The following is a 25389-nucleotide window of genomic DNA, read 5'->3' on the forward strand; positions in this document are numbered from 1 at the left end:
CCATGTACGCCGGCCCGAGGAGACGTACTGGAGGCCAGATACGTTGGGCCGGCTTCATGACATCCGGCTCGATGCCCAACCTAGCCCTCCCAGTGCGGCAAGGTGGAATAGCCCGCACTGGGCTAAGCACGCGTACTGGGGACACCGTGCGCTTTACCGCATAACACGGTGTCTTACCAGTACGACGCCTACTACCTCCACGGTAAGCACGGGGAGTTGGCTCGGGTATCCTACCCGGCTTTGCCACACTCCTCGTGTGCCCCCCCCCCAAGAAATTTTTTGGTCTGACTCACGGGCTCCCAACCGCGTCGTCGCGCTGCCTCCTCATACCAGCGCCTCTCAGCCTTCGCTGCTTCCAACTCCTCCTTTGGACGGCGATATTCCCCTGGTTGAGCCCAAGGTCCTCTACCGTCCAGGATCTCCTCCCAAGTCCAGAAGTCCTTGTTGCTCCGTAGAGCATTCCCATACCGCTTGGTCTTAGCGTGGTGGGTGATTCTGTTAAGGCTGTCGCTCTCCTCATCCTCGGATGAGGTGAGGAGAGAAGGATCTTCAGACCAAAATGCGGTTTCAGGGAAATAAGCCATCTTTTTATTTTATAACAACGATGAAGCTGATGATGATGGCAACACGAAAAACAAACACTTTAACAAACTTACAAAATAACAAAACGACGTAGAACGAAACCTGAACATAAACTCACATCACTAAACGTAAACTCACGGACAGGAACGTTACATCAAAACACACGAACAGCCAAACAGTCCCGTATGTGAAAATACATCGACAACGACGAAGACATCACAGGAGACAATCACCCACCAACAAACAGTGAGAACGCCCTACCTAAATATAACTCTTAATTAGAGGAAAACGCAAACCACCTGCCTCTAATCAAGAGCCATACCAGGTAACCCAAAACCAACATAGAAACAGATAACATAGACTGCCCACCCAAAACACATGCCCTGACCATAAACACATAAAAAACAACATAAAACAGGTCAGGACTGTTACAGAAATATCAAAGATTGTATAACTTTAAATGAAATGAAAGGTAAGTCTGACTTAATATATTGAAGGTAAGTTAAAAAGCTCAGTAAACAAATCTTTATCAGTTTGAATAAGTCATAAGCTTATTTTATAATAGTGAAATGTGAATTATATTATCTTAATATTCAGTCTCGGTAACTACTATTAAAATGAAAGCCTCTAGTGCAACAACTCACTATGGTATCAGTAGATTTGGTATTTTTTCACAGTTATATACCGTATGTTGGCTAACGTAGGTGGAGCACAAAATGCTCTAATAGACGGAGTGTCTGCAGGAGCGTGCAGGAGGTAGTGATTGTAACCCTCCCCTAAAAACACTGGGCCATTGTGCACCTCCCCATGGGTCTCGACAGAGACTGGACACGAACCAGGATTTCTAGGGTCAAAGCTAGCACAGCGATGCAGTGCCTTAGACCACTTCCCCACTCGGGAGGTCCGAGTGATTGTATTCTTAAGATATGATGACCTACATACTGTGTAGATAAGGACAAGCAGTAAATGGTCCATCATAATAAACTAACCTGTTGATTTCGTACATTAAAACTGCATGAACACAGTTGTAGTCAAAGCGAGATCTGAACTACACTTAAGCACGTCTGCATTTTGTGAAAAGCAATAAGAGAAAAATGTCACCAAAGATCATTTTCTGAGTCAAAATGCAAATCAAGATCGACCACTCAAAAATGTTTCAATAGAATCTACATGGTGAAAATATAATCTTGTGGACTTTTTGTTTCCAACGTTGCCTAACAGCCTTTATCTCACCAAACATCTGCTTTTTATATACACCGCTGCTATTTACTGGCAAGCTAAACAATGACAAGCTACTAAAAGATACAGGAGAGGCACCTACATGTTAAACAACAGAACAGACAATACTGAAAAGAAGCTTTGGCCCAGTAATAGCATAGCAAACACACTAGTGAATTGTATTAAGAGGTTCCATTTGTTTTAACCTATATATTGGGACAATGGGCACTTGAAAAAAGGGATCATCCTACTAATAACCCTTTGCATAGCTATTGAATTTGTCTGCATCAGTGAATCTCATCGAGGCCCCAATTCAACAAAAGACTGTGAGAATGACACAGGAAGTTTGAAATGATAGCGCAATGGTTAAATGGGAATTTTCTCCAATAACAACTGTGACTCCATTAGGTTTCCTAAACTAATATTTACTATAATTCTGTCTCAATGTCCACGTTCTTCTCTTGGATGTGAATTATCATGTCACCCTCTCAGAACCTTCCTGTTTTGCTCCTTCATGCAGTGTCAACATCCTCGCTGACAGCCATGCGATGTAACTGGAGTGTATCATAAACTGTCAGGTTAGGGTTGTCTCTAAGTGACTCCAGTCCTTGTATACCTGTTCGCTCCTCCTAGACAGGGAGAGGGAGGGAGGTAGGGAGGAAAGGATTGAGAGGGACAAGGAAAGAGGGGGGTGTAGGAAAGCAACAACAAAAAATTATAATATGTTACGTTATTAGATACTTTGTACCAGAGGAAGGAAACAAGACACGTCTGATGCTCTCTTGTCTATTCTCATTGTTCTGCAGTAAGTAACTCAACAGTCAACACATCTAGAACCATTCCTAAATCTAGTGGGAGGAACCAAGAAGCCAAGCTTAAAAGTCCACTGACTTGACAAATACTGTTAAAGACACGGGAAAATCAAAGGCATTGCTATACTGAACAAAAATATGAATGCAACAACTTCAAAGATTTTACTGAATTACAGTTCATTAAAGGACAGTCAATTTAAATAAATTAATTACGCTCTAATCTATGGATTTCACATGACTGGGCAAGGGTGCAGCAATTGGTGGGCCAGGGAGGGCATAGGTCCACCCACGCGGGAGCCAGGCCCAGACAATCAGAATGAATTTTCCCCACAAAATGGCTTTTTTACAGACAGAAAAAGACCCCCCCAGACGACCCACAGGTGAAGAAGCCGGATGTGGAGGTCCTGGTTGGTATGGTTACATGTGGTCTGCAGTTGTGAGGCCGGTTGAATGGGTAGGTGTGTCCAAACGTTTGACTGGTACTGTATGTACAATATGCAGTGTGGCTTCTCATTGTGCAACCCAACCATATCATATGGGCAAAACTGGTTGCAGTGACATCAGGCCGGTTATCAAACTCAAGAGGTCTGTGCAACTCAAAACCACATTAACCCACTGGCACAGAGCTAAAGCCTACAGTTGTAGCCATGAGGGCTGCTAAAGCTGCTGTATTACATCTCCTATGTTAATCAGCCAGTAGTATTATTACTAACCTGGTTATCCGCTGGTTTAATGTGAGTTATCTCTGCATAATGAATGTCATCTTGCTCTCTTTCGGGTGAATCTATAAAGGCAAATAAAGGAAATTAAATATATAGTGTGGGTGAGAGTAACTGACAGATATGCACAAATGCTCACCCCCAAGACAGGTTCTACAAACACTAAGGACTCATGGGTGCCTGTGTCTGTACTAGCAGTGATTTTGGCACCAGAGAACCTATAAAGTAAATATTGTCAGAGTGTGCTTGTGTGTATGTGCCTTCTGCATTTTCAACATTTAGAGAAGTGGTCTGAGAAAATGCAGCTGTCTGACCAAGCAGAGGAAGTGTGGAAGATAAGTTCAGGCAAACATTTCCTACGTTTTCCAAATCACTATCCATGATAATTAAGAAAAGGATGTGCACAAGATGTTTTGACTTTAACGTGGAGAATGACCTCACCCCGTTAAAAGATTAATACCTGTATGTGAGTGTCCGTTTCTCCTCTTAAGATATATTGCAAGTCCAACAAGTCCTGAGGCAACCAGAACACAGATTACAGCAATAATAAGACAACCTCGAGTCCTCTCATCACCATCTAAAGTAAAACAAAAGAAAACAATATTTGAATTAAAACAGTGTTTCATAAAATGAGCTCTACCATACTTAATGTTTCATATAGAAGTTGGTATTGTCTGGATATCTGCAATGTAACATTGCTACTGTACATGTTTTTACCTGCCACCTTGGAGGGATCACTCTCTATACAGGGATTTGGAACAACAGCTGTCTCCTTGCTGACTGGGTTGGCAGCCTCACATCTGTAAGAGTCTCTGGTCTGTACATCCACCTTGAGAGGTAGAGAGAGGGTGATGTTGAGGTCAGGGCTGCTGGTCTGGTTGAGTATCTCCCCTCCTCTGTACCAGGACAGGGTCACCTCTCTCCCGTTCTCCACAGAACACACCACGCTACAGGAGATGTTGTCATGGACCGTCACCTGAGGTTTGGACAGAACATCTGGAAGACAAATAATGAAAAAATGTGAATTACTGAAATTGAAATTATCTTTCAAGTGGGAAAGATCAGTTGGTACATCCATTTTTGGACTTATAAATGAATGATATGTACTCATTGATACTTAAAGAATATTTACAATTGCTTCATGACCTTAGTCCCCATCAGAGAACCCATAAGCTTGTTTAACTCTGGTGTTTGTAAACAAAGACATTGTAAACAAACACTATGTAACTATAAACTACAATCTTTATATAATGGCTGATCAGTCCTTGCATCCATCGCTATGTCTATGAGTTTGAGAGTGGTTACATTTCTCCAAAAACATCCCTCAGCTTTTTACCGAACCAATAAAGCGACCGCTTTAGTATTGTTTCTACTGCTCATTGCCACTTTAATGATTTTGTAATTTACTGCACACACACACACTTACAGTACACAGTCAGGTGAAATGTATGTGTTGTCTTCCCTTCATCTGTATTCTCCACAGTATAAACCCCAGAATCATCCATTTGTAGGTCTGACAAAGTGAAGAATCCAGTAACATTGTTCCAGTGAAGGCGGTTTTTAAATATCTTCACAAGGTAGGTAAGAGTTTGTTCACCAGGGTACACGAGTGCAATATTGCCAAGGTCTCCATGAAGTAAATTGCCAGACTTCAACACCTTCTCTGGAAAAGAGAGAGACTTTCCCACGATGCCTTTCACCTGGGAAGTCTCAGGCTGAGCTGAATGCTGGGCTGAGCAGAGTACTGTGGAGAGAAAGAGAGACTCAATATGAAAGCACTGATTTAAATATCATAGTTATTCTCTAATATCAATGTAGCAAATTTCAGTTTCTTGATTGCTTGTTAACTTAAAAAAAATTAACAATCAGCCCCAAACTCGAGCACGTTGGCCAAAATGACACATTTAATTAGCAAAATTCATCAAGACTCTCAAAACATTAAATACATGACTCAAAATCAACTACCTCCATCAAAACATACAACTTGTTATCTAATGAAAAGTAATTTCAATAAATCATTACACAATGGCCCAATAAATGCTAACTACAACTATCAATATACTCTATCATCGTTAACCCTCTTTTATATTTCTGTGCCATTTGTTGATACTATAATTATAATATGCACCATAAAAGACAAGTAAATATATTATCCCAACATGGGCTGTATTCTTTTTTCCTAAATTGATTTTACCAAAGATGACCAACACAGAAAGAATGTCACTGAAGAGCATGAATATCCAGAAACAAAATACTTTATTTGACCTTTTTCCATGTTGTCCTTCACAAATTCAGTGATGCTGTACAGTATATACAGAGAATACAAATAAAATACACCAAGCTAACAAATCACTGCAAAAACAAAGAAATGTAAAAAAAAGGCCACACCAATACAGTATACACTACGTTCAGTCTATTCATCCTTGTCAATCAGGCCACATGTTTTCATCAACATCACACTGAATGTTTTCCCTTGCAATGCAGTGAGGAAAACATCTCCTTGCATGGCACATCCACGCTTGGCAGTCCTCTGCAGTGATTTCCATACAACTGACATTCATTGCGTCTAGGAGGGACATCTGGTCATGTGGACGGTAATCATAAACTTTCCACCTCCACACATCTGAACCCCTCTACCTCTCCTTTGCCCTTGACCTTTGCCTCTTACGCGGTCCATTCTTGCAAACAGCAACTCAGAGGTGAGTGACCTCCCAAACCATGAATAAGGACTGATTGCTGAGTGAACAATTGTGTAAAGAAGTTTTGCATCCGTGCAGAAGAGGTTCACATTCATGGGAGTAATTTGTATCAGTGTCTTTTGTAGAGAGTTGTGTTTACTGTTTTGCAAACATTTGCTTAGTATTTGCACTTACAGTTTTGCAAAATATACTGTTGTGCTCCTTAGGTTATTATGGAGATCAGTTTCATTGAAAGTGTCTTAGCGACCGAGAAACTGTAAAGGCCTGATGTGATGGTGACGGTAAGGAAAGAAAGTATACACTCTTACAGAAAATGGTTCCAAAAGGGTTATTTGGCTCTGCCCATAGGAAAACACTTTTTGGTTCTAGGTAAACCCCTTTTTGGTTCCAGGTCGAACCCTTTTGGGTTCCATGTAGAGCCGCCTGGGATAAAGGTTCTACCTGAAACCAAAAAACCAAGGGATGGGGACAGCTGAAGAACTGTTTTAGGTTCTACACACCGAAATTAAGTAAACATGGAAATAAAGACTATCTCAGCAAATCCTTATTCTGCTGTTAATGGCACAATTTCTGAAATGCCATCATTGTAAAAAAAAAAAAATCTATCCTTTATTACTCAAAAAATAACGTCCTACTTCTATACTCAAGAAAGAGAAAAACATAGTTCGGCTGTTGCATCACTATTTAAATCAATGCTGCTACTGTTTTAATTTCGTAAAGCAGCTTGTGTTTCTTAACCAGGCAAAGAGAGAGTCAACTGCACGAGTCGCCTGCGCGATGTGTAGCCGATAATCAGAGTGGAGTCTGTCTGCCTTTCTGCCCACACTCAAAGCTTCCTCACAAGCTGATGTACAACATCTTTCCTTCTGCTGAACAGAACTGCGCTGCGCAGACACGGAAAAGCTCTCAATCTCTCCAAAAACTATTGTCCAGTCCATTTAGTAGTCAGATTTTAGTAGCAGAGATAATTTAGTCAAGTTTCGTTTTAGTAAACTGAAATGAAAAACATTTGTTCTTGTTCTTGGTCTCTTTAGCCAGTGTTTGACGAATATTTTAGTAATTATTTTTGTTGACGAAATTAATACTGATCCAAACAATGTACCACTTAATAAAATACTTCAAAGTACTATTAAAAGTCATTTTTGGGGGGGTATCTGTAATATAAGGAATTTGAAATGATTTAGACTTTTTCTTTTGATACTAAAATATATTTTAGAAATTTTATTTACTTTTGATACTTAGGTATATTTCAAACCAAATACTTCTAGACTTTTACTCAAGTAGTATTTTACTGGGTGACTTTCACTTTTACTTGAGTCATTTTCTATTAAGGTATCTTTACTTTGAGTGAAGTACGACAATTCGGTACCTTTTCCACCTCTGCTTAATTTAAAACCAGTGATGCTGCCGAGATGTTGCAATGTCCTGGTCTGAAGCCTGACTGATGCTCATTTAGAATATATTTTGTAGCTAGCAAAGATCTAAGCTGACAGTTTTTTCAGAGATTCAACAATTTTGTCAAACTGGTCCTGACTAAAAAACACTTTCAATGTTCATTCTTAATTTGTGTCCGGAAACCAGCCCTATGTGTCACATTGACGTGAGACTCTGTGTTTCTCTATGTCTATTTGTTTCCTGCTCATCCAACATAACACACACTGACATACAAAAACAAAGAATAGACTATAGCTTTATACACTGTTTAATAAAGTGTTAAAACACAAGTATTTTGTAAAAAAAAGAAAGCTATTGCATCTAGCTGCCACAATTTTGCGAGTGTCGGAAACACCTCAAACTGTTATGTTAGGCTTTAGGACTATGTTAATAACAAACATAATCATAAAAAAACGTGTACACGCATTGTAATGGCCAGAACCTACAGTAGGCATATAACAAAATATGGACTTATTGACTCTCCTCTTCAGCTCATGCCACAGGTTTTCTATGGGGTTTAGGTCAGGGGACTGGGAGGTCCATGGCAAAACCTTGATTCTGTGGGTAGTGAACCATTTTTCTGTTGATTTTGAGGTGTGCTTTGGATCATTGTCCTGCTGGAAGATCCAACCAAGGCCCAGTTTAAGCTTCCTAGCAGAGGCAGACAGGCTTTGATTTATTATCTGCTGGTACTTGATGGAGTCAATACCTTGTATCCCAACAAGTTGTCCAGTGCATTTGGAAGAAAAACAGCCCCACAACATCAAAGATCCACTACTTCACAGTGGGGATGAGGTACTTTTCTGCATGTCTATGCCAAACCCACCTCTATTTTTCGTTTCCAAAAAGCTCTATTTTGGTCTCATCTAACCATAGTACCCGGTCCCATTGAAAGTTCGGCAAACTGTAGGCACTTGAGTTTGTTGTTTAATGACAGCAAATGCTTTTTTTATGGCAACCCTCCCAAACAACTTGTGGTTATGTAGGTCGCATCTGATCGTAGTTTGAGACTTTATTATTATATTTGTAATTTTTTTCATTGTATTTTTTTACCCCTTCTTCCCAATTTCATGGTAGCCAATTGGTAGTTACAGTCAGTCAATTGGTAGTTACCGTGTCAACATGCATGCGCCCGGCCCGGCCTGCCATGGGAGTCTAGAGCGCAACGGGACAAGGACATTCCGGACGGCCAAACCCTCCCATAACCCGGACGACACTTGGCCAATTGTGCACTGCCTCATTGGTCTCCCAGTTGCGGCCGGCTGCGACACAACCTGGAATCGAACCAGGATCTGTAGTGACAAAGCTAGCATGCATGTTGACACGGTCGCCAAGTGTACGGTGTTTCCTCCAACACATTGGTTCGGCTGGCTTCCGGCTTCTGGGTTAAGTGGGCATTGTGTCAAGAAGCAGTGCGGCTTGGCGGTGTCGTGTTTCGGAGGACGCATGGCTCTTGACCTTTGCCTCGCCCAAGTCCGTACGGGAGTTGCAGCGATGGGACAAGACTGTAACTACCAATTGGATACCATGAAATTGGGAAAAAGGGGTAAACAAATACAATGAAAAATGTTTTACCGCTGTGCCACTTGGGAGGCCCCAGTTTTGGAGACTTTCTGACCCCACGACCCAACTAACGTCTGCAATTCTTCAGCTGTGATCCTTAGAGATTTTTTTGGCCACTCCAACCATCCTCCTCACTGTGCGTCGGGTCAATATAGACACACGTCCTTTTCCAGGCCGATTGTTAACATCTCCAGTTGGGCATTTTCAACCGTTTAGCTATTTTCTTATAGTCATTTCCTGATTTGTGCAGCTCAACAACCTTTTGTTGAACATCATTACTGTATTCTCGGGTCTTTCCCATAGGGATGGATGACCATGGGAACTTGGCCTGTGTGTCACCTCATATTTATACCCCAGTGAAACAGGAAGTCATAGTTTACCTCTTAAGTGTTCCTAGTCACTCATGTGAACTTAAAAACATAATATATGAAAGGGAATATACTTCTGTTAGATTTTACTCATAAAACATTTATAGGAATGCCAATAATTGTGGCACAAATGTTTCGGAGAAAAATATTTATTACATTGATTTCACATTTTTTGTGAACATTTTGAATGAAAGACCAGGGGGATAAACAGCAAAGACATTTTTTTTCACAGCCAATTTTGCTCATATTTACCAAGGGTGCCAATGTTAGTGGAGGGCACTGTATACCAAAGTAACTTGTATGATGTACTATAAGCTAGAGCTAGGCAAAAGTTGGCAAACGTTAGCTAGCTAGCTCTCCTCTGGACCATAACCCTCCCAGTCAACCAGGTACTGGAAACCCCTGCCCTGCGGTCGAACACTCAGGAGGTGTCTCCCCGTGTACGCCCAATGGCCATTGATGACACAGAGAGGAGGGGTGGGCCTGGAAACAGAAGACAAATGGCTGTGAGGCAAGGGCTTAATCCTGGACACATGAAAAGTGGGATGTATACGGAGGGTACGGGGTAACAGAAGACGAACAGCAGTGGGACTAAGGACTTTAGAGATGGGGAAAGGACCAATAAATTGGGGAGAAAGTTTACGGAACTCCACCCGAAGGGGCAGGTCCTGTGTAGACAGCCATACCCTCTGCCCATGACGACAGCGGGGAGCTGGAGTCTGGTGGTGGTCCGCTTGTCGACGATACCTGGAGGTGGTCTTGAGAAGAGCCGACCGAGCTCTTTTCCAGGTACGCCGACAGTGGCGGAGGAACATCTGGGCCGATGGTATGTTGGCTTCATCTTCTTGCTCGGGAAGAGTGGAGGCTGATACCCCATGGAGCACTCGAAAGGGGAGAGCCCAGTGGCCCGAGCAGGGAAGAGTGTTCTGAGCATACTCCACCCAGACCAGTTGCTGGCTCCAGGTGGTGGGGTTTGTCGAGACGACGCACCGAAGTGTCGTTTCCAGGTCTTGATTGGCACGCTCCGACTGGCCGTTGGAATGGGGATGAAACCTGGAGGACAGGCTGGCCGACAACTCAATAAGAATGCCTTCCAGAATCAGGACAAGAATTGAGGACCACTATCAGAGACAATGTCGAGTCCATGGATTCGAAAGATGTGCTGCACCATAAGCTTGGCCGTCTCCTTGGCTGAAGGTAACTTGGGGAAAGGGATGAAATGGGCAGCCTTAGAGAACCTATCCACTACCGTCAGGATAGTGGTTTTGCCATCAGACGTAGGAAGCCCAGCGACAAAATCCATGGAAATATGGGGCGATGAGGAACTGGAAGTGGCTGAAGGAGGCCAGACGGAGCTTGCCGCAGAGTCTTATTCTGGGCACACACCGTGCATGCGGCGACGAAGGCCGCGACGTCAGGAACCATAGTGGGCCACCAGAAGAATTGTCGGAGGAAGGCCAGTGTTCAACGGGAGCCAGGGTGACAGGTAAGCCTGGAGGAGTCCGGCTGGGAACGTTGTGCCTTGCGGCCCAGGATCTCAATACCCAGACAACTGATGCCGCAAGACATGAGGTGGGGAGGATGGTCTTGGAGTCAGAGGGTGTGGCAGCGGAACTGTACAGGTGAGAGAGGGCATCTTGCTTCACATTCTTGGACCCTGGGCGGTAGGAGATGGTGAAGTTGAACCTGGTGAATAACAGAGCCCAACAGGCCTGCCTAGAGTTAAGGCGCTTGGCTGTGAGGAGATTTTCAAAAATGTTATGGTCAGTCCACACCAAAAAATTGATTTTCTAACCATTCCAGCCAGTGCCTCCACTCCTCCAATGCCATCTTGACCACCAGAAGTTCCCGGTTCCCTATGTTATAGTTTCTCTCCGCGGAGTTGAAATGATGGGACAGGAAGGCACAGGGATGAAGCTTTTGGTCCTGGGTAGACCACTGGGACAGTATGGACCCCACTCCAACGTCGGAAGCGCCAACCTCAACCACTGACGGGACGGGTCCGGATGGATGAGGATGGGGGCTGTGGTGAACCGATGCTTGAGATCCACAAATGCCCTGTCAACAGCTGGGGACCATGTGAACGGTACCTTGGGAGAAGTGAGTGCAGAGAGAGGAGCCACCAGGGTGCTGAAGCTCTGAATGAAACAGCAGTTGAAATTAGCAAATCCCAGGAAACATTGCAGTTGCACACTGGACATGGGTTGGGTCCAATCCACCAACGCTCTCACCTTTTCAGGATTCATCTGAACATTCCCCTCAGCGATGCCGTATGCCAGAAAGGAGATAGTAGAGCTTCTCTGCTTTCACGAACAACTGGTTCTCCAGGAGGCACTGAAGAACTTGTCGGACATGAAGGACGTGTTCTTGGGCAGAACGGGAGTAAATAAGAATGTTGTCGAGGTAGACAAACACAAAACAATTCAATATGCCTTGCTGAAAACCTCCAGGAGGTCCTGGTATTCTGCAGGAATGGCAGAGAAATCCGAGGCTTTACCTAAACCCGTAGGAGGACGTCCCGGGGGAGGCTGCACCGCTTTAAGGCAATGTGAGTAGCAGAACGGGCTCCAGAGTGAACCCCACAGCACCACAATACATTCAACTGTTGGAGCTCAGCCTACGCGAACATTCCTTAGGCAATAATCTAGCTGTGCCCGGTTGCATAGGCTCCAGAGTGAACGAGACGCCCGTCCCCGATGATTCCCGAGGGATCTCGGGTGGCTTTGGCTCATCTCGGATTTAAAGACTTCGGGGACTTCCGGACTTCTTCGGAGATGAGCAAACAGCAGCGGATGGGCGAGTGTGACCGGAACCAGACCTCCTCCCCCTCCTGCATTCCCGTAGACGCCCATCAATACTAATGGTTAACTTCTCTAGGGTATGTGGGACGGTAGCGTCCCACCTCGTCAACAGCCAGTGAAACTGCAGGGCGCCAAATTCAAAACAACAGAAATCCCATAATTTAAATTCCTCATACATACAAGTATTTTACACCATTTTAAAGATACACTTGTTGTAAATCCAGCCAAAGTGTCCAATTTCAAAAAGGTTTTACGACGAATGCACACCAAACGATTATGTTAGGTATGAGCCAAGTCACAGAAAAAGAGAGGCATTTTTCCAACCAAAGAGAGGAGTAACAAAAAGCAGAAATAGAGATAAAATGTATCACTAACCTTTGATGATCTTCATCAGATGACACTCATAAGACTTCATGTTACACAATACATGTATGTTTTGTTCGGTAAAGTTCATATTTATATCCAAAAATCTGAGTTTAGGCGGGACGCTACTGTCTCACTTGGCACAAAGGCTGAGAAAATGCAGAGCGCCAAATTAAATGAATTACTATAAAAATTACTATAAAAATCAAACTTTCAATAAATCACACATGAAAGATACCAAATTAAAGCTACACTGGTTGTGAATCCAGCCAACATGTCAGAATTTAAATAGGCTTTTCGGCGAAAACAAACGATGCTATTATCTGATGATAGCACCATTGTAAACAAAGAGAGATAAGCATTTTTCAACCCTGCAGGCGCGACACAAAACGCAGAAATAAAAATATAATTCATGCCTTACCTTTGACGAGCTTCTGTTGTTGGCACTCCAATATGTCCCATAAACATCACAAATGGTCCTTTTGTTCGATTAATTCCGTCGATATATATCCAAAATTTCCATTTATTTGGCGCGTTTGATCCAGAAAAACACCGGTTCCAACTTGCTCAAAAGTGACAACAAAATATCGCAAAGGTTACCTGTAAACTTTGCCAAAAAAATTCAAACTAGTATTGTAATACAACTTTAGGTATTTTCTAACGTTAATAATCGATAAAATTGAAGACTGGATGATCTGTGTTCAATACAGGATTAAAACAATATGTAGCATGCTTTCTGGTCTGGCGCCTCTAACAAACCTGACACGTCGAGTGACTCTCGTTCAAGATGGCCGTACTTCTTCATTACACAAAGGAATAACCTCAACCAAATTCTCAAGACTGTTGACATCCAGTGGAAGTGGTAGGAACTGCAAGCAGGTCCCTTAGAAATCTGGTTTCCCAATGAAAGCTCATTGAAAAGAGAGTGACCCCCCCAAAAAAATATCTGAATGGTTTGTCCTCGGGGTTTCACCTGCTAAATAAGTTCTGTTATACTCACAGACATGATTCAAACAGTTTTAGAAACTTCAGAGTGTTTTCTATCCAAATATACTAATAATATGCATATCTTATCTTCTGGGGATGAGTAGCTGGCAGTTTAATTTGGGCATGCTTTTCATCCAAAATTCTGAATGCTGCCCCCTACCCTAGAGAAGTTAAGGCATTGAGGAAATCGAGGTCCAAGGTAACTCCCGAGCTGCGAGCTTATCTTTTATCTCCCTGACAGTCCATGAAGGAAGTTATCGAACAGGGACTCCAGATTCCAGGCACTCTCGGAAGTGTGAAAATCTACTGCATAGTCTGCCACGTTACGGGAGTCTTGACATAATCCAGGTAGCTTTCGGGCTATCACATGGTTCAGAACAATCAGCAGGTGTTGCTACATTAAATGTGGTTTTGCCGGTGTCATTTTGCATTCAGATTGTGACTCAAGTGGTCATTAACTTTGTCTTAATAATTTAATTTAGTGAAATGATTTTGGTTACTGTCAATATTTATGGGTACAACACAAAACAAGAAAATGATGTCCTTGACACTAGATGGGATTTATAGGTTATATTCTGACGTACTAAGCTTTGCTACGTTTCTTGAATACACTTTAAAAACTGCATGATTCTCTCATCATGTGTTAGAGTTGACTGACTGATTTGGCCCCCCATACAGAATAAATCAGTTGATACTGTATAATAGAAAAATATATTGTATTTGTATCATTAAAACACTGGGGCGGCAGGTAACCTAGTGGTTAGAGCGTTGGACTAGTAACCGTAAAGGTTGCAAGATCCAATCCCCGAGTTGACAAGGTAAAAAATCTGTCATTCTGCATCTGAAAAAGGCAGTTAACCTGCTGTTCCTAGGTTGTCATTGTAAATAAGAATTTGTTCTTAACTGACTTGCCTGGTTAAATAAATAAAAAATATACATAAATCAGACCGAAGGGCACCCGCTGACCCACTTGACCCACATCCATCTCCAATTCATATTGTGATTGCGTAGTGCAATGTTTACAGTAGGCGAAAATCATTTTCCAGGTTATAACAGTTTGTTATTACTAGATGGTTTTAATTCTGACAAACAACTGGCATTGGAGTTCAATTAGTTGTATCTCAGTTTTGTACTAAAAGCTACAGCCGAATAGCTTCCACCAGAACATTTCTCACTGGAAATGGCTGCTGACACCGAACATAATTTACGGTTACTCATAAGACACCATTTTTTTGTAAATCAGTAATTTATACAAATCAGATGTCCAAGAAAAAACTCACACACACACACAGCCAAGATGGAGGGACACAGTGTGGGGCTTACATGCTGACCAGACCGGACATGTCGCGTGCGCGAGCGTCGCAAAATAAATTTTGAAATCCATGTTATTCAATTACTGCACCCACACTGCTTGCGCGCGCCAACGAGCGTCTGCGTTGCCAAGGGCTAAAATAGAACTCCTTTCTATTTCTGACGCAGATCGCGCTGAAAGTCCTGCCTCTCCCATCTCCTAATTGGTTTATAGAAGCAGGTAGCCATGTGCCATCTCCTCATTGGTTATACCCACGTGGGTGATTGAAAGACGAAATGTTTTGCCGGTTGTTGTGGTAAAAGTGTAAATGCCAATCACCATATAAGTTCAAAGATGAAAAAGCCTGGAAGGAGGAGAGATGACTAGAAATGATTCGGTTGGCCGTTTTATATGTGGATTAGAGGACCGTGTGCATTTCAGGTAAAATAACAACTCAATGTTTATATCCCAGGACAAATTAGCTAGCAACAGCAAGCTAGCTAAATAGGACAAATTAGCTAGCAAGTGCAAGCTAACTAGCTAAATTGCCATACATGTTTATTGCTTTTCGACCTGTCCCCAAATTAATGTCATTGGTTCAGAGTTTGTTTTGCTATTTTATCCTGCGTGTCATGATCGCGTTTGGTGTGGGAGGAAACATTTTTTTATGCACGATAGCGCACGCGCGCAGCCGGATTGGGTTCCGTGTTACATACACACAGAGCCTGCAAAAATTTGTATATTTCTTTAACTAGGCAAGTCAATTAAGAATAAATTCTTATTTACAATGACGACCTACCCCGGCCAAACCCAGAGCCAATTGTGCACCACCCTATGGGACTCCCAATCACAGACGGATGTGATGCAGCCTGGATTCAAACCAGGTACTGCAGTGTCTTAGACCACTGCGCCACTCAGGAGCCCTAATAGTTACCGGCATTCGCCCCATCAAAGAACCTTCAGACCTAGAACTCTGAAATTGTGTAAACCTGTTCTAGAGCTTAGGTCAGTAGTGCACTGTGAGTCGTGTGGACATTTTTTTATGGTTATGTGATAGTTGGCTTCTAAATGAGTGGGACAAAGTGAGTTAGGTGTCTGTATTGGACATTTCAGCAGTATATTAGAGCATGTCCAATTCATGAAGTTAAATGCCCTTTGTAATATATTGCAAATGCACACTGTAGATTTGTACATTTCCAATGTATTTAATGAAGGATTTACCATCACCAAATGGACAGACTGAAATCAACACCAACAAGCGAGGGAGAGGAACCACTATCACTGCTAGGCAATCCCGAGTTCAACAAGCGAGACATTGGGCATTTCAGCAGTATATTAGAGCATGTCCAGTGTTCAGGGGCAGAACGACAGATTTGTACCTTGTCAGCTCGGGGATTCGATCTTGCAAACTTTATGCTCTAACCACTAGGCTACCTGCCACCCTAAGTGAAAGGCTTGGTGTGTTAAGTTAAAACCAGGACTCGAATTGACGACGTGCGTGTGAGGGTATTGTGGCTTAGGCCTACCCCTTGTTGGTTTAAGTTTTAGGAAAAAAATGATGGACCTGATTATATAAAGCGATCTATACCAATGTTTTATTCCGCAATGCTGCATGCTAGAAACAAGCTGTAAAATGCCGGGTAAAGACATGACGGGTAAAGGCATATGGGATATCTTTGGTTTGTCTCTCTAACCACGTTTGTATCTGCAGTTTTATGTGAACAAAGTCATACTGCATTTTTTTAAAAACTGTTTTTTAAATGCCGACGATCATTTGTTCGTTCGACATGCTGGGATCTTTTGTGTCGGTAAAATAAATAATGGTGGAAACACCTTTAAACGCAAATATTGTTATAAAAACCATCATGTCGAAGTAAACTTGGAGTCACAAAATGACATAGTGTGTGAACCTCCCACTACGACTCGGAAACCATGCAGTTTATTAGTCAACAGATGAAATAACTTATGATGAACTTCACAGGGTGTTGAAATTGTACAGTGATCTTGATCCTCCTTTCCAATAAATATCGAGGATCTGATTCTGGTGACATTATGATCAATACTTGACTGCCATTTTACAAATAAAAAAATCCATAATAATCTCATCATGTAGACCATGGGTAGGGAACCCTGTTCCTGGAGTTCTGCAGGTACTGCAGGATTTTGTTCCAACTATGCACCACACCTGACCAACTGAGGTAATTCAGCAGTTCAGTGATATCCTAAATTCAACACACCTGGTCTAGCAGGTCGGGTAAATCAAAAACATGAAGTGTCTGCGGCACTTCATCAACAGGGTTGCCTATCCCTGATGTAGACTTTACCCGCACAGCCTAAACACTATATCTGTGATGTGTTGACTAGAGCGCACATGCCAAGACCATAGTTCACATTTGATCATGACAATACTATTGGTATAGTTCAAAATGCGATGGAAACTTATTGAACTTTCTATTTTTATTCAGTACATGAAAACTTAAGCTAAAAAGTACAATTTGTGTGCGTAAAGTCATCACACACTGATTTTTATCTATGAAAAGTCAATTTGGTGGAAACACACCACAGGTGAGAAAATGCGCATGCAAATTCTAGGGTATTCACATGAAAATCTGTCCCAATTACATGAAAACCTAGCTTATGACATAGAAGTTTGTGCTACAACCTCTTTAGCCGAGGAGACAAATGTTCTTTGCTTGGGAAGTAATGTGTGATTCTGTCACTATCAATTGAAGTTCAACATTTAAACAGGCAATTAAACAACATACTATCTCTAAATCAGTCAGGGGTAAGCCAGGTAGCCTAGGAAGGAACGGAAATTAATTGTTTAGGCTATGTTAATATTCTTTCAAGGCTATAGCCTGCCATTTTAAGAAATTAATTGCGAAGCATTTGTGACACTACAGGCAGGAAGGAGCACTCAGAGGTTTTAAAGTGCTGTTGTTTAAATGCAATGTCATCGGTGTGCCTAAAACGGGACTGTTGTTGATTAATATGCGATAATGTGACAATAATGACGTTGTAAACAGCAGCCAACTTTCCAGGACATAGACATGTCTAATATGGGCAGAAAGCTTACATTCTTGTTAATCTAACTGGAGTGTGCTGTTTAAAGTAGTTATTACAGCAAAAAAATACCATGCTATTGTTTGAGGATAAAACACTTATCACGGCAACTGGTAATGTACTTACATTCAGTAATCTTTCTCTAATTTGTCATCCTGAGGGTCACAGAAATAAAATGTATTTTTATATTTAAATATAGAAACTGGGTTCTACAGTTTGACCCCACAGCTCTCTGGCAACACCCAGAGTGTGTAAACTTATAATTTTTATTGCCAGAGCATTTTTGTATGATCTCTATAGTTATGTACTTGAAAATGTATAAATTGACCAATTCGGCACATTTTGAAAACTCATGGCAGACTTGATGCAACATTTTGTGTTGTGAATTAATTATTCACTGGATCAGTCTGAAACTTTTCACACACTGCTGCTATCCTGTGGACAACATCTAAATTATTCCTAGAGTTCTACAGGATCTCAATCTACAATGTATGGCCTTTCTCTTGCATTTCAAAGATGAATTTACATTTTTTTTTAAATATTTTACCAGATCTAATGTGTTACAGTCTCCTACATGAATTTCACATTTCCACAAACTTCAAAGTGTTTCATTTCAAATGGTATTAAGAATATGCATATCCTTGCTTCAGGTCCTGAGCTATAGGCAGTTAGATTAGGGTGTCATTTTAGGTGAAAATCGATGCTTAACAACATGCCTATACATTTTGCATTTAGGCTGTATAAATAGACATTTCCAAAAACAATTACTTAGAATTAAACAATAATGAAACAAATAATGCCTTATTAAGCTATACAGTCATTCTACAGTGCCTTTGAATACACTTTAGAAACACGAGTTTGGCCAGTCTTTGGTTTGAGGATCAAGTGGTGAGCTATGCATGCAGTTGGTTAATTTAGCATAGCAGATGTTCTTATATTCCCATGCCCTAATCACAGTCAACACTAATGTATTTTGTAACAACAATATCATGGAAAAAGTATGATAAATTAGTAGATAGTTTCCTGAATGTAAAAAAAGTTACAAGTGCATATACTGTAGGCCTACCTGATGATATGCGGCCCTGTGTTCAAAAAATAAATGGCTTTTTCTCAAACTCGACGATTAGATACATCAGATGTAACTGGTTCATTTTTACACTGTTCTCACTGTTCCTAACTTAGACTATCCACTTTTTTTAACAGTAGCCTGTATAGAAATTAAAACCTCTCTGGTGCTGCAGCAATGCGCTCATTTGTTGTCATGCTCTGTTGTGGTATTAAAAGATTCCGCTTGTCTTCAGTCATTTAAAATGATGTAGAATTGCATGAAATGCGTCTATAAAAGGCATTTTCTTTCTCTGAATTCAAACAATATGATAGATTCATTCAGTGCTTTTATTATAATGGAGATACTTTCACTTACACTTGTTCGTGGTGGAATGTGAATCCACAATCTTCTGACAACTTTTCTGAAACTGCCTATCTAAAGGCTCTGGTCTGTCCTAGGCTTGAGGGTAAACGGTAGGCAGGTTCTCTGCTATCCACATTGTTTTAATTATTATTTTGGGTATAGGGGGGTTACTTATTTTAAGCGTTCAGGGAGGGTAAAAATATATTTTACCGAAGGGTCATCCTTTTTCATTCCAGAGAGGTCCGATTTTCTCCAGGTATCCCTCATTATAAATAACTTACAGTCCCTTAACAGTTCACAAGCGCCTCAGTCAAGAAACTCAAGATAGATATGACAGACAAAACCCAAACCTGAAAACCCACATCGTTTCCTTCTCACACTACATCTTAAATACTTTGAGGGCTTGTTTCCCAGACACATATTAGGCCTCGTCCTGGACTAAAATACAATTTTAATGGAGATTCTACATTGTGCGTACTTTTTAGTCCAGGGCTTAATCTGTGTCCAGGAAACAGGCCCTGAACATTTGATAATCGGGGTTCTTCATTTTGTTGATGGACCTGGGCTCATTGTCATTCAATGATACAACACCATGGAGGAGATTCCCAATTCTAGTTCTTATCATGACAATAATGTTTTTAAAATAATACCATTTCAGAAAAGGGAAGTTGTTCGAGATCAGCGCTTTAGGCAAGTTTAACAAACATCTAATCCATTGAGTTGATAACATCTCCTTACCAAGAGAAAGTGCTCTCTAATCTCCATCCTGAACACAGAGGGGAATGACTTGTGTGAGTTCACATTTAAGCCCAACATTCAAATAAGAGGGTAATTGGTTGCAGTCAGATCATTAGTCTCAGAGAAATAGTTAAGTCACCTGCCTGTTAAAATGAGTTACTCAAGTTGATCAACTTGTGTGCAGAATTTGTCTACACACATGTTTTTCACACAACTGTTGTTAGGTGTAGCCATCAAAGCTTGTGAACATAGCCACGGGAAATAGGGGTGCTGTAGCACCCACTAAAAAATATAAAATAAGAAAAAAAACGAATGAAAAACAGCGCCCAGCCCCCACCATCAAACTGATTTCTGCGGCTATACTTGTGTAAATGCTTTTGCACAGAAAAACTCCCTACATCCTTAGCAAATGGGTCGATGCCTCCTTTTATATCATTTGTGTAACTTAAGGGTGTACGCTACGTCTGGAACAACAGTGGAAGTCCCATAAAATTGTATAAAGCATCAGGTAGCCTAGTGTGCAGATATAGTAATTACATTTGGGAACATAACTAATAAGACTAATAAGCCTTCATGTACACCTTACCTATATATATCTATATATAATGATGTTTCTGTATAACATGGAAAATGTCTAAAGGTGTCACAAATGAGATTAAGCACAGCTGTCTCTAGTCTCCAGTCTCTACAACCACAGTTACAATAATCAAGGGGCACATACCGAATAGATACAGTAGCGTCACCTTCAGTTTTTTTCTTTGAGAAAACAGCATTGTAGCCTACAGTCCATACAATCATCCAACTGGTTCCACACAATCATCTACAAATAACATGACATAGTATTACATACTCAACAAGAGTGCCCAGACATTGAGTTTGTTAGTTGAAGCTGTCCCAGGGGCCGGGTGGGCGGAGTTTGAAACAACTACCACTCCATCTACAGCTGTATTTGCTTTTCACACACAACACAAAAAAGAGGAGGGGCATGGAGGGAGATATTATCCTGTTATCCCAGCGGCAGCCTTGGTGGTGTACCCAGGAATCTTTGCAGTGTTTTTCAATATGATGAAATGGCATCAAAGGTAACACCTGTTCATTTGTCTCTCAAAAGACTGTTTTGGATGAACTCATCCTGTGTGCATTCTTTCTTCTCCAGATAATTTTTGAATGTTAAGTGATGGTGGAGGAGCATTCCATTTCGAGAGAGAAGGGGGAGAGCGAGAGAGGGGGGGAGAGAGAAGGAGAGAGAGAGAGAGAGAGAGAGAGAGAGAGAGAGAGGGGAGGAGAGAGAGAAAACAGCCAGGAACACTCTCTAATCATTCTTGATTAAACATTATTATATTTTTTCTACATCAAATAAAATTAAAATGTATTGGTCACATGCACATATTTAGCAGATATTATTACGGGTGTAGCGACATGCATTTATTTAAAGGATATTGTATGTTTGTGAAGGATTCACCATCCTGCTTTGTGAACAATTTGACCAGGTGACACAATAATGACCAATTTGAACAGGGCATAATGTGTGGTGGATGTCTGAGTGTCTGTGTGTGCAGACAGTCAGCTTTAATTTGAGGGTATTTTGATCCACATTGGGTGAACCGTTTAGGAATTGCAGCACTTCTTGAACATAGTTCCCCCATTTTAAGGAACCAAAAGTATTGTGACATTTCTATAATTGTTCTATTAGTTTGAAAATGTGTTGTAGGTTGTTAAGATCAGTGAAAAAAAATCCCAATATAATCCCTTTTAATATTTTAATTTAAGGCGGCAAAATGTGAAAAATGCGCAAGAGTATGTCGGGCGGCAGGTGGCCTAGTGGTTAGAGCATTTGGCCAGTGACTGAAAGGTTGCGAGATTGAATCCTTGAGCTGACAAGGTAAAAAGATGTCATTCTGCCCCTGAACAAGGCAGTTAACCCACTGTTCATAGGCCATCATTGTAAATAAGAATTTGTTCTTAAAACTTCTTAGAGCTAGGGGGCAGTATTTGGAAGTTTGGATGACTGACGTGCCCAAAGGCAACTGCCTGTTACTCAGGCCCAGAAGCTAGGATATGCATATAAATGGTAGTATTGGATAGAAAACACTCTAAAGTTTCTAGAACTGTTAAAATAATGTATGTGAGTATAACAGCATTGATATGGCAGGCAAAAACCCGAGGAGAATCCATCTGGAATTTCTTTTTTTTTGAGGTCACCACCCATTCAAATCCTTGTTTATGGATTTTTCAAAAGAATACCTCCCAGATTGCAGTTCCTGTGGCTTCCACTAGATGTCAACAGTCTTTAGAATGGGTTTCAGTTTTGTTTTTAGAAAAATGAGCTAGAATTTGTAGTTTTTCAATGTGGCTCTCATTTGGACTGTAGTCTTGTGGCGCGTGTGGATGAGGAAGTGCACTTCGTTATTTATCTCCGGTATTGAACACACTACTCTCCGTCTTAAATTGTATTGTTTATTTACATATTAGGGTACCTGAGGATTGATTAGAAACGTTGTTTGACTTGTTTGGACGAAGTCTACCGGTAACTTTTGGTATTCCTTTGTCTGCATGTAGAACGAATGGAACAGGTGGATTACTGAATCAAGCGCACCAACTAAACTGACTTTTTGGGGATATAAAGAAGGACTTTATTTGAACAAAACAACAATTTGTTATGTAGCTAGGACCCTTGGGATTGCAAACAGAGGAAAATCTTCAAAGGTGAGTGATTTATTTTAGCGCTATTTCTGACTTTTGTGACGCCTCTGCTGGTTTGGGAAATGTTTTAAATGCTTTTGTATGCTGACGCTGTCCTCAGAAAATCGCATGGCATGCTTTTGCCGTAAAGCCTGACAAAGTGGCTGGATTAACAAGAAGTTAAACTTTCAAATGAGGTTTAATATTACGATTTTTGTATTTTGAATTTCGCGTTCTGCAATTTCACCGGATGTTGTCGTGGTGGGATGCTGGCGGGACACCTAGCCCAGAGAGGTTTAACTGACTTGCCTAGTTAAATAAAGGTAAAACATATATTTTTTAATTCAGTAGGCAATGGGGACCCAATTCAGGCTTCAGATAAGTTGATTTAAAATGGACTTAAACCCCCCAAAATGTACTTAACTTCTTTGTGGCAGGGGGCAGTATTTTCACGTCCGGATGAAATGCGTGCCCAGAGTAAACTGCCTGCTACTCAGGCCCAGAAGCTAGGATATGCATATTATTAGTAGATCTGGATAGAACACAATCTGAAGTTTCTAAAACTGTTTGAATGATGTCTGTGAGTATAACAGAACTCATATGGCAGGCAAAAAACTGAGAAAAATCCACCAGGAAGTGGAAAATCTGAGGTTTATAGTTTTTCAAGTGATTGCCTTACCAATATACAGTGCAAATGGGGTCACATTGCACTTACTAAGGCTTCCACTAGATGTCAACCATCTTTAGAACGTTGTTTCAGGCTTCTACTGTGAAGGGGGAGCGAATAAGAGCTGTTTAAACCAGGGGTCTGGCTGAAAGCCATGAGTTGTTGATTTATATCTAAAGACAAAGGAATTGTCCGGTTGGAATATTATTGAAGATTTATGATAAAAACATCCTAAAGATTGATTATATGCATCGTTTGACATGTTTCTACGAACGGTAATAAAACTTTTTTGACTTTTCATCTGGACTTAGTGCCTGCGCCGAGTGCATTTGGAATTGTGAACTAAACGCGCAAACAAAAAGGAGGTATTTGAACATAAATATGGACTTTATCGAACAAAACAAACATTTATTGTGGAACTGGGATTCCTGTGAGTGCATTCCGATGGAGATCATCAAAGGTAAGTGAATATTTATAACGCTATTTCTGACTTCTGTTGACTCCACAACATGGCAGGTATCTGTACGGTTTGTTTTTGTAGCTGAGCACTGTATTCAGATTATTGCATGGTGTGCTTTTGCCGTAAAGCTTTTTTGAAATCTGACACAGCGGTTGCATTAAGGAGAAGTATATATTTAACCTGTTGAGGATGGGGGCGCTGTTGAGACTATTTATGCTAATCGGGTAATTTTTGAAACGGCTTCCCACAAAATCCTTGATCATACAATATGCATATTATTATTATTATTGGATAGAAAACAGTCTATAGTTTCTATAGGAGTTGAAATTTTGTCTCTAAGTGGAACAGAGCCCATTCTACAGCAATTTCCCTGACATGGAGTCAGATTTCAGAAATGTTGGCCACTGTTCTGGAGTCAGTTAAAAGGGCACTGTTATTGCTATGACTATACGGACACTGCTTACGTCTTCCCCTGGATGCCTTTACGTGATGACGATTTCAATGGGGTCGATTGCGCGTTCACAGGCACTACAAATTAAAAAACCCTGTAGCTAGCAAGTCTTTTCTTGGTGCGTAACGCGCGTGGAGGACACCGACCCGCTCCTGTTCCAAGCGTTAGTTTAGCCTGTTATATTTCTCCGGTCATCTTTTTACTCGTTATAGGAGTTAAAAACATCATAAGGTAGTTAATTTAAAGCGTTTTATAGCAATTTATATCCGTTTAGTGCGATTTTGGGACATTTATTTTTGAAACGCTGTAAATAGCTGGGCACGCTTTTCAGTTCATGCCGAACGCAATGGGCATTTCTACATGGCAAGAGGACAGCTTTCGACCAAAAGACGATTAGACCCAAGAAAGGATTCTTTGCCCAAGATTCTGATGGAAGAACAGCTCAAAGTAGGAACAATTTATTATGATAAATCGTGTTTCTGTCGAGAAATGTTAATCGCTTATGACGCCATCTTTTTAGACGTAGCTTCGCTTGGCGCAAACTGTATTGAAAAGTAAGGATAATTAAAAAAATGTAAATCAGCGATTGTATTAAGAATTAAATTGTCTATCAATCGCTGTCCACCCTATATTTTTTAGTCACGTTTATGAGTATTTATGTATTTAGACTAGATCACTGTCTAATATGGCGCACGACATTGTCTGACCAGCTGGGCAACTTTTGTCATTGTCTAACCATGATTTTGGTGGCTAAATATGCACATTTTCGAACAAACTGTATATGTATGTTGTAATGTGATGTTACAGGAGTGTCATCTGAAGAATTCTGAGAAGGTTAGTGAAAAAATTAATATATTTTGGCGATGTTTGCGTTATCGCTCTCTTTGGCTAGAATCAATGCTCTGGTAACGTTTGCATATGTGGTATGCTAATATAACGATTTATTGTGTTTTTGCTGTAAGACACTTAGAAAATCTGAAATATTGTCTGTATTCACAGGATCTGTGTCTTTCGATTAGTGTATGCTGTGTATTTTTACGAAATGTTTGATGATTAGTAATTAGGTAAACACGTTGCTCT

The 25389-nt window shown here is 41.0% G+C and overlaps 1 protein-coding gene across 1 annotated transcript; it reads right to left on the bottom strand.

Moving 5' to 3' along the window:
* Positions 1–1579: 1579 nt before the first annotated feature.
* On the bottom strand, positions 1580–20884 carry LOC129855882 (SLAM family member 9-like). The gene is made up of 5 exons (XM_055923984.1): positions 20771–20884; positions 4758–5075; positions 4049–4327; positions 3792–3908; positions 1580–2429 (listed from the first exon to the last, which is right to left on the bottom strand). Exons 1-5 carry the CDS (start codon positions 20820–20822, stop codon positions 2392–2394), a joined length of 804 nt encoding a protein of 267 aa, XP_055779959.1. The 5' UTR covers positions 20823–20884; the 3' UTR covers positions 1580–2391.
* Between the last annotated feature and the right edge of the window lie 4505 nt (positions 20885–25389).

This window comes from Salvelinus fontinalis, chromosome 5 (assembly GCF_029448725.1).
Source record: "Salvelinus fontinalis isolate EN_2023a chromosome 5, ASM2944872v1, whole genome shotgun sequence".
Taxonomy (NCBI): Eukaryota; Metazoa; Chordata; class Actinopteri; order Salmoniformes; family Salmonidae; genus Salvelinus; species Salvelinus fontinalis.

What these genes read in the sequence shown, in the direction of transcription:
- LOC129855882 (XM_055923984.1), bottom strand. Translation starts at nt 20,822, where the DNA reads ATGCTGTTTTCTCAAAGAAAAAAACTGAAGGTGACGCTACTGTATCTA. An exon ending in GACGCTACTGTATCTATTCG is followed by an intron (nt 5,076 to 20,770) that starts GTATGTGCCCCT and finishes TTCTCTCCACAG; the next exon opens with TACTCTGCTCAGCCCAGCAT. An exon ending in AAACGGACACTCACATACAG is followed by an intron (nt 2,430 to 3,791) that starts GTATTAATCTTT and finishes CTCCCTGTCTAG; the next exon opens with GAGGAGCGAACAGGTATACA.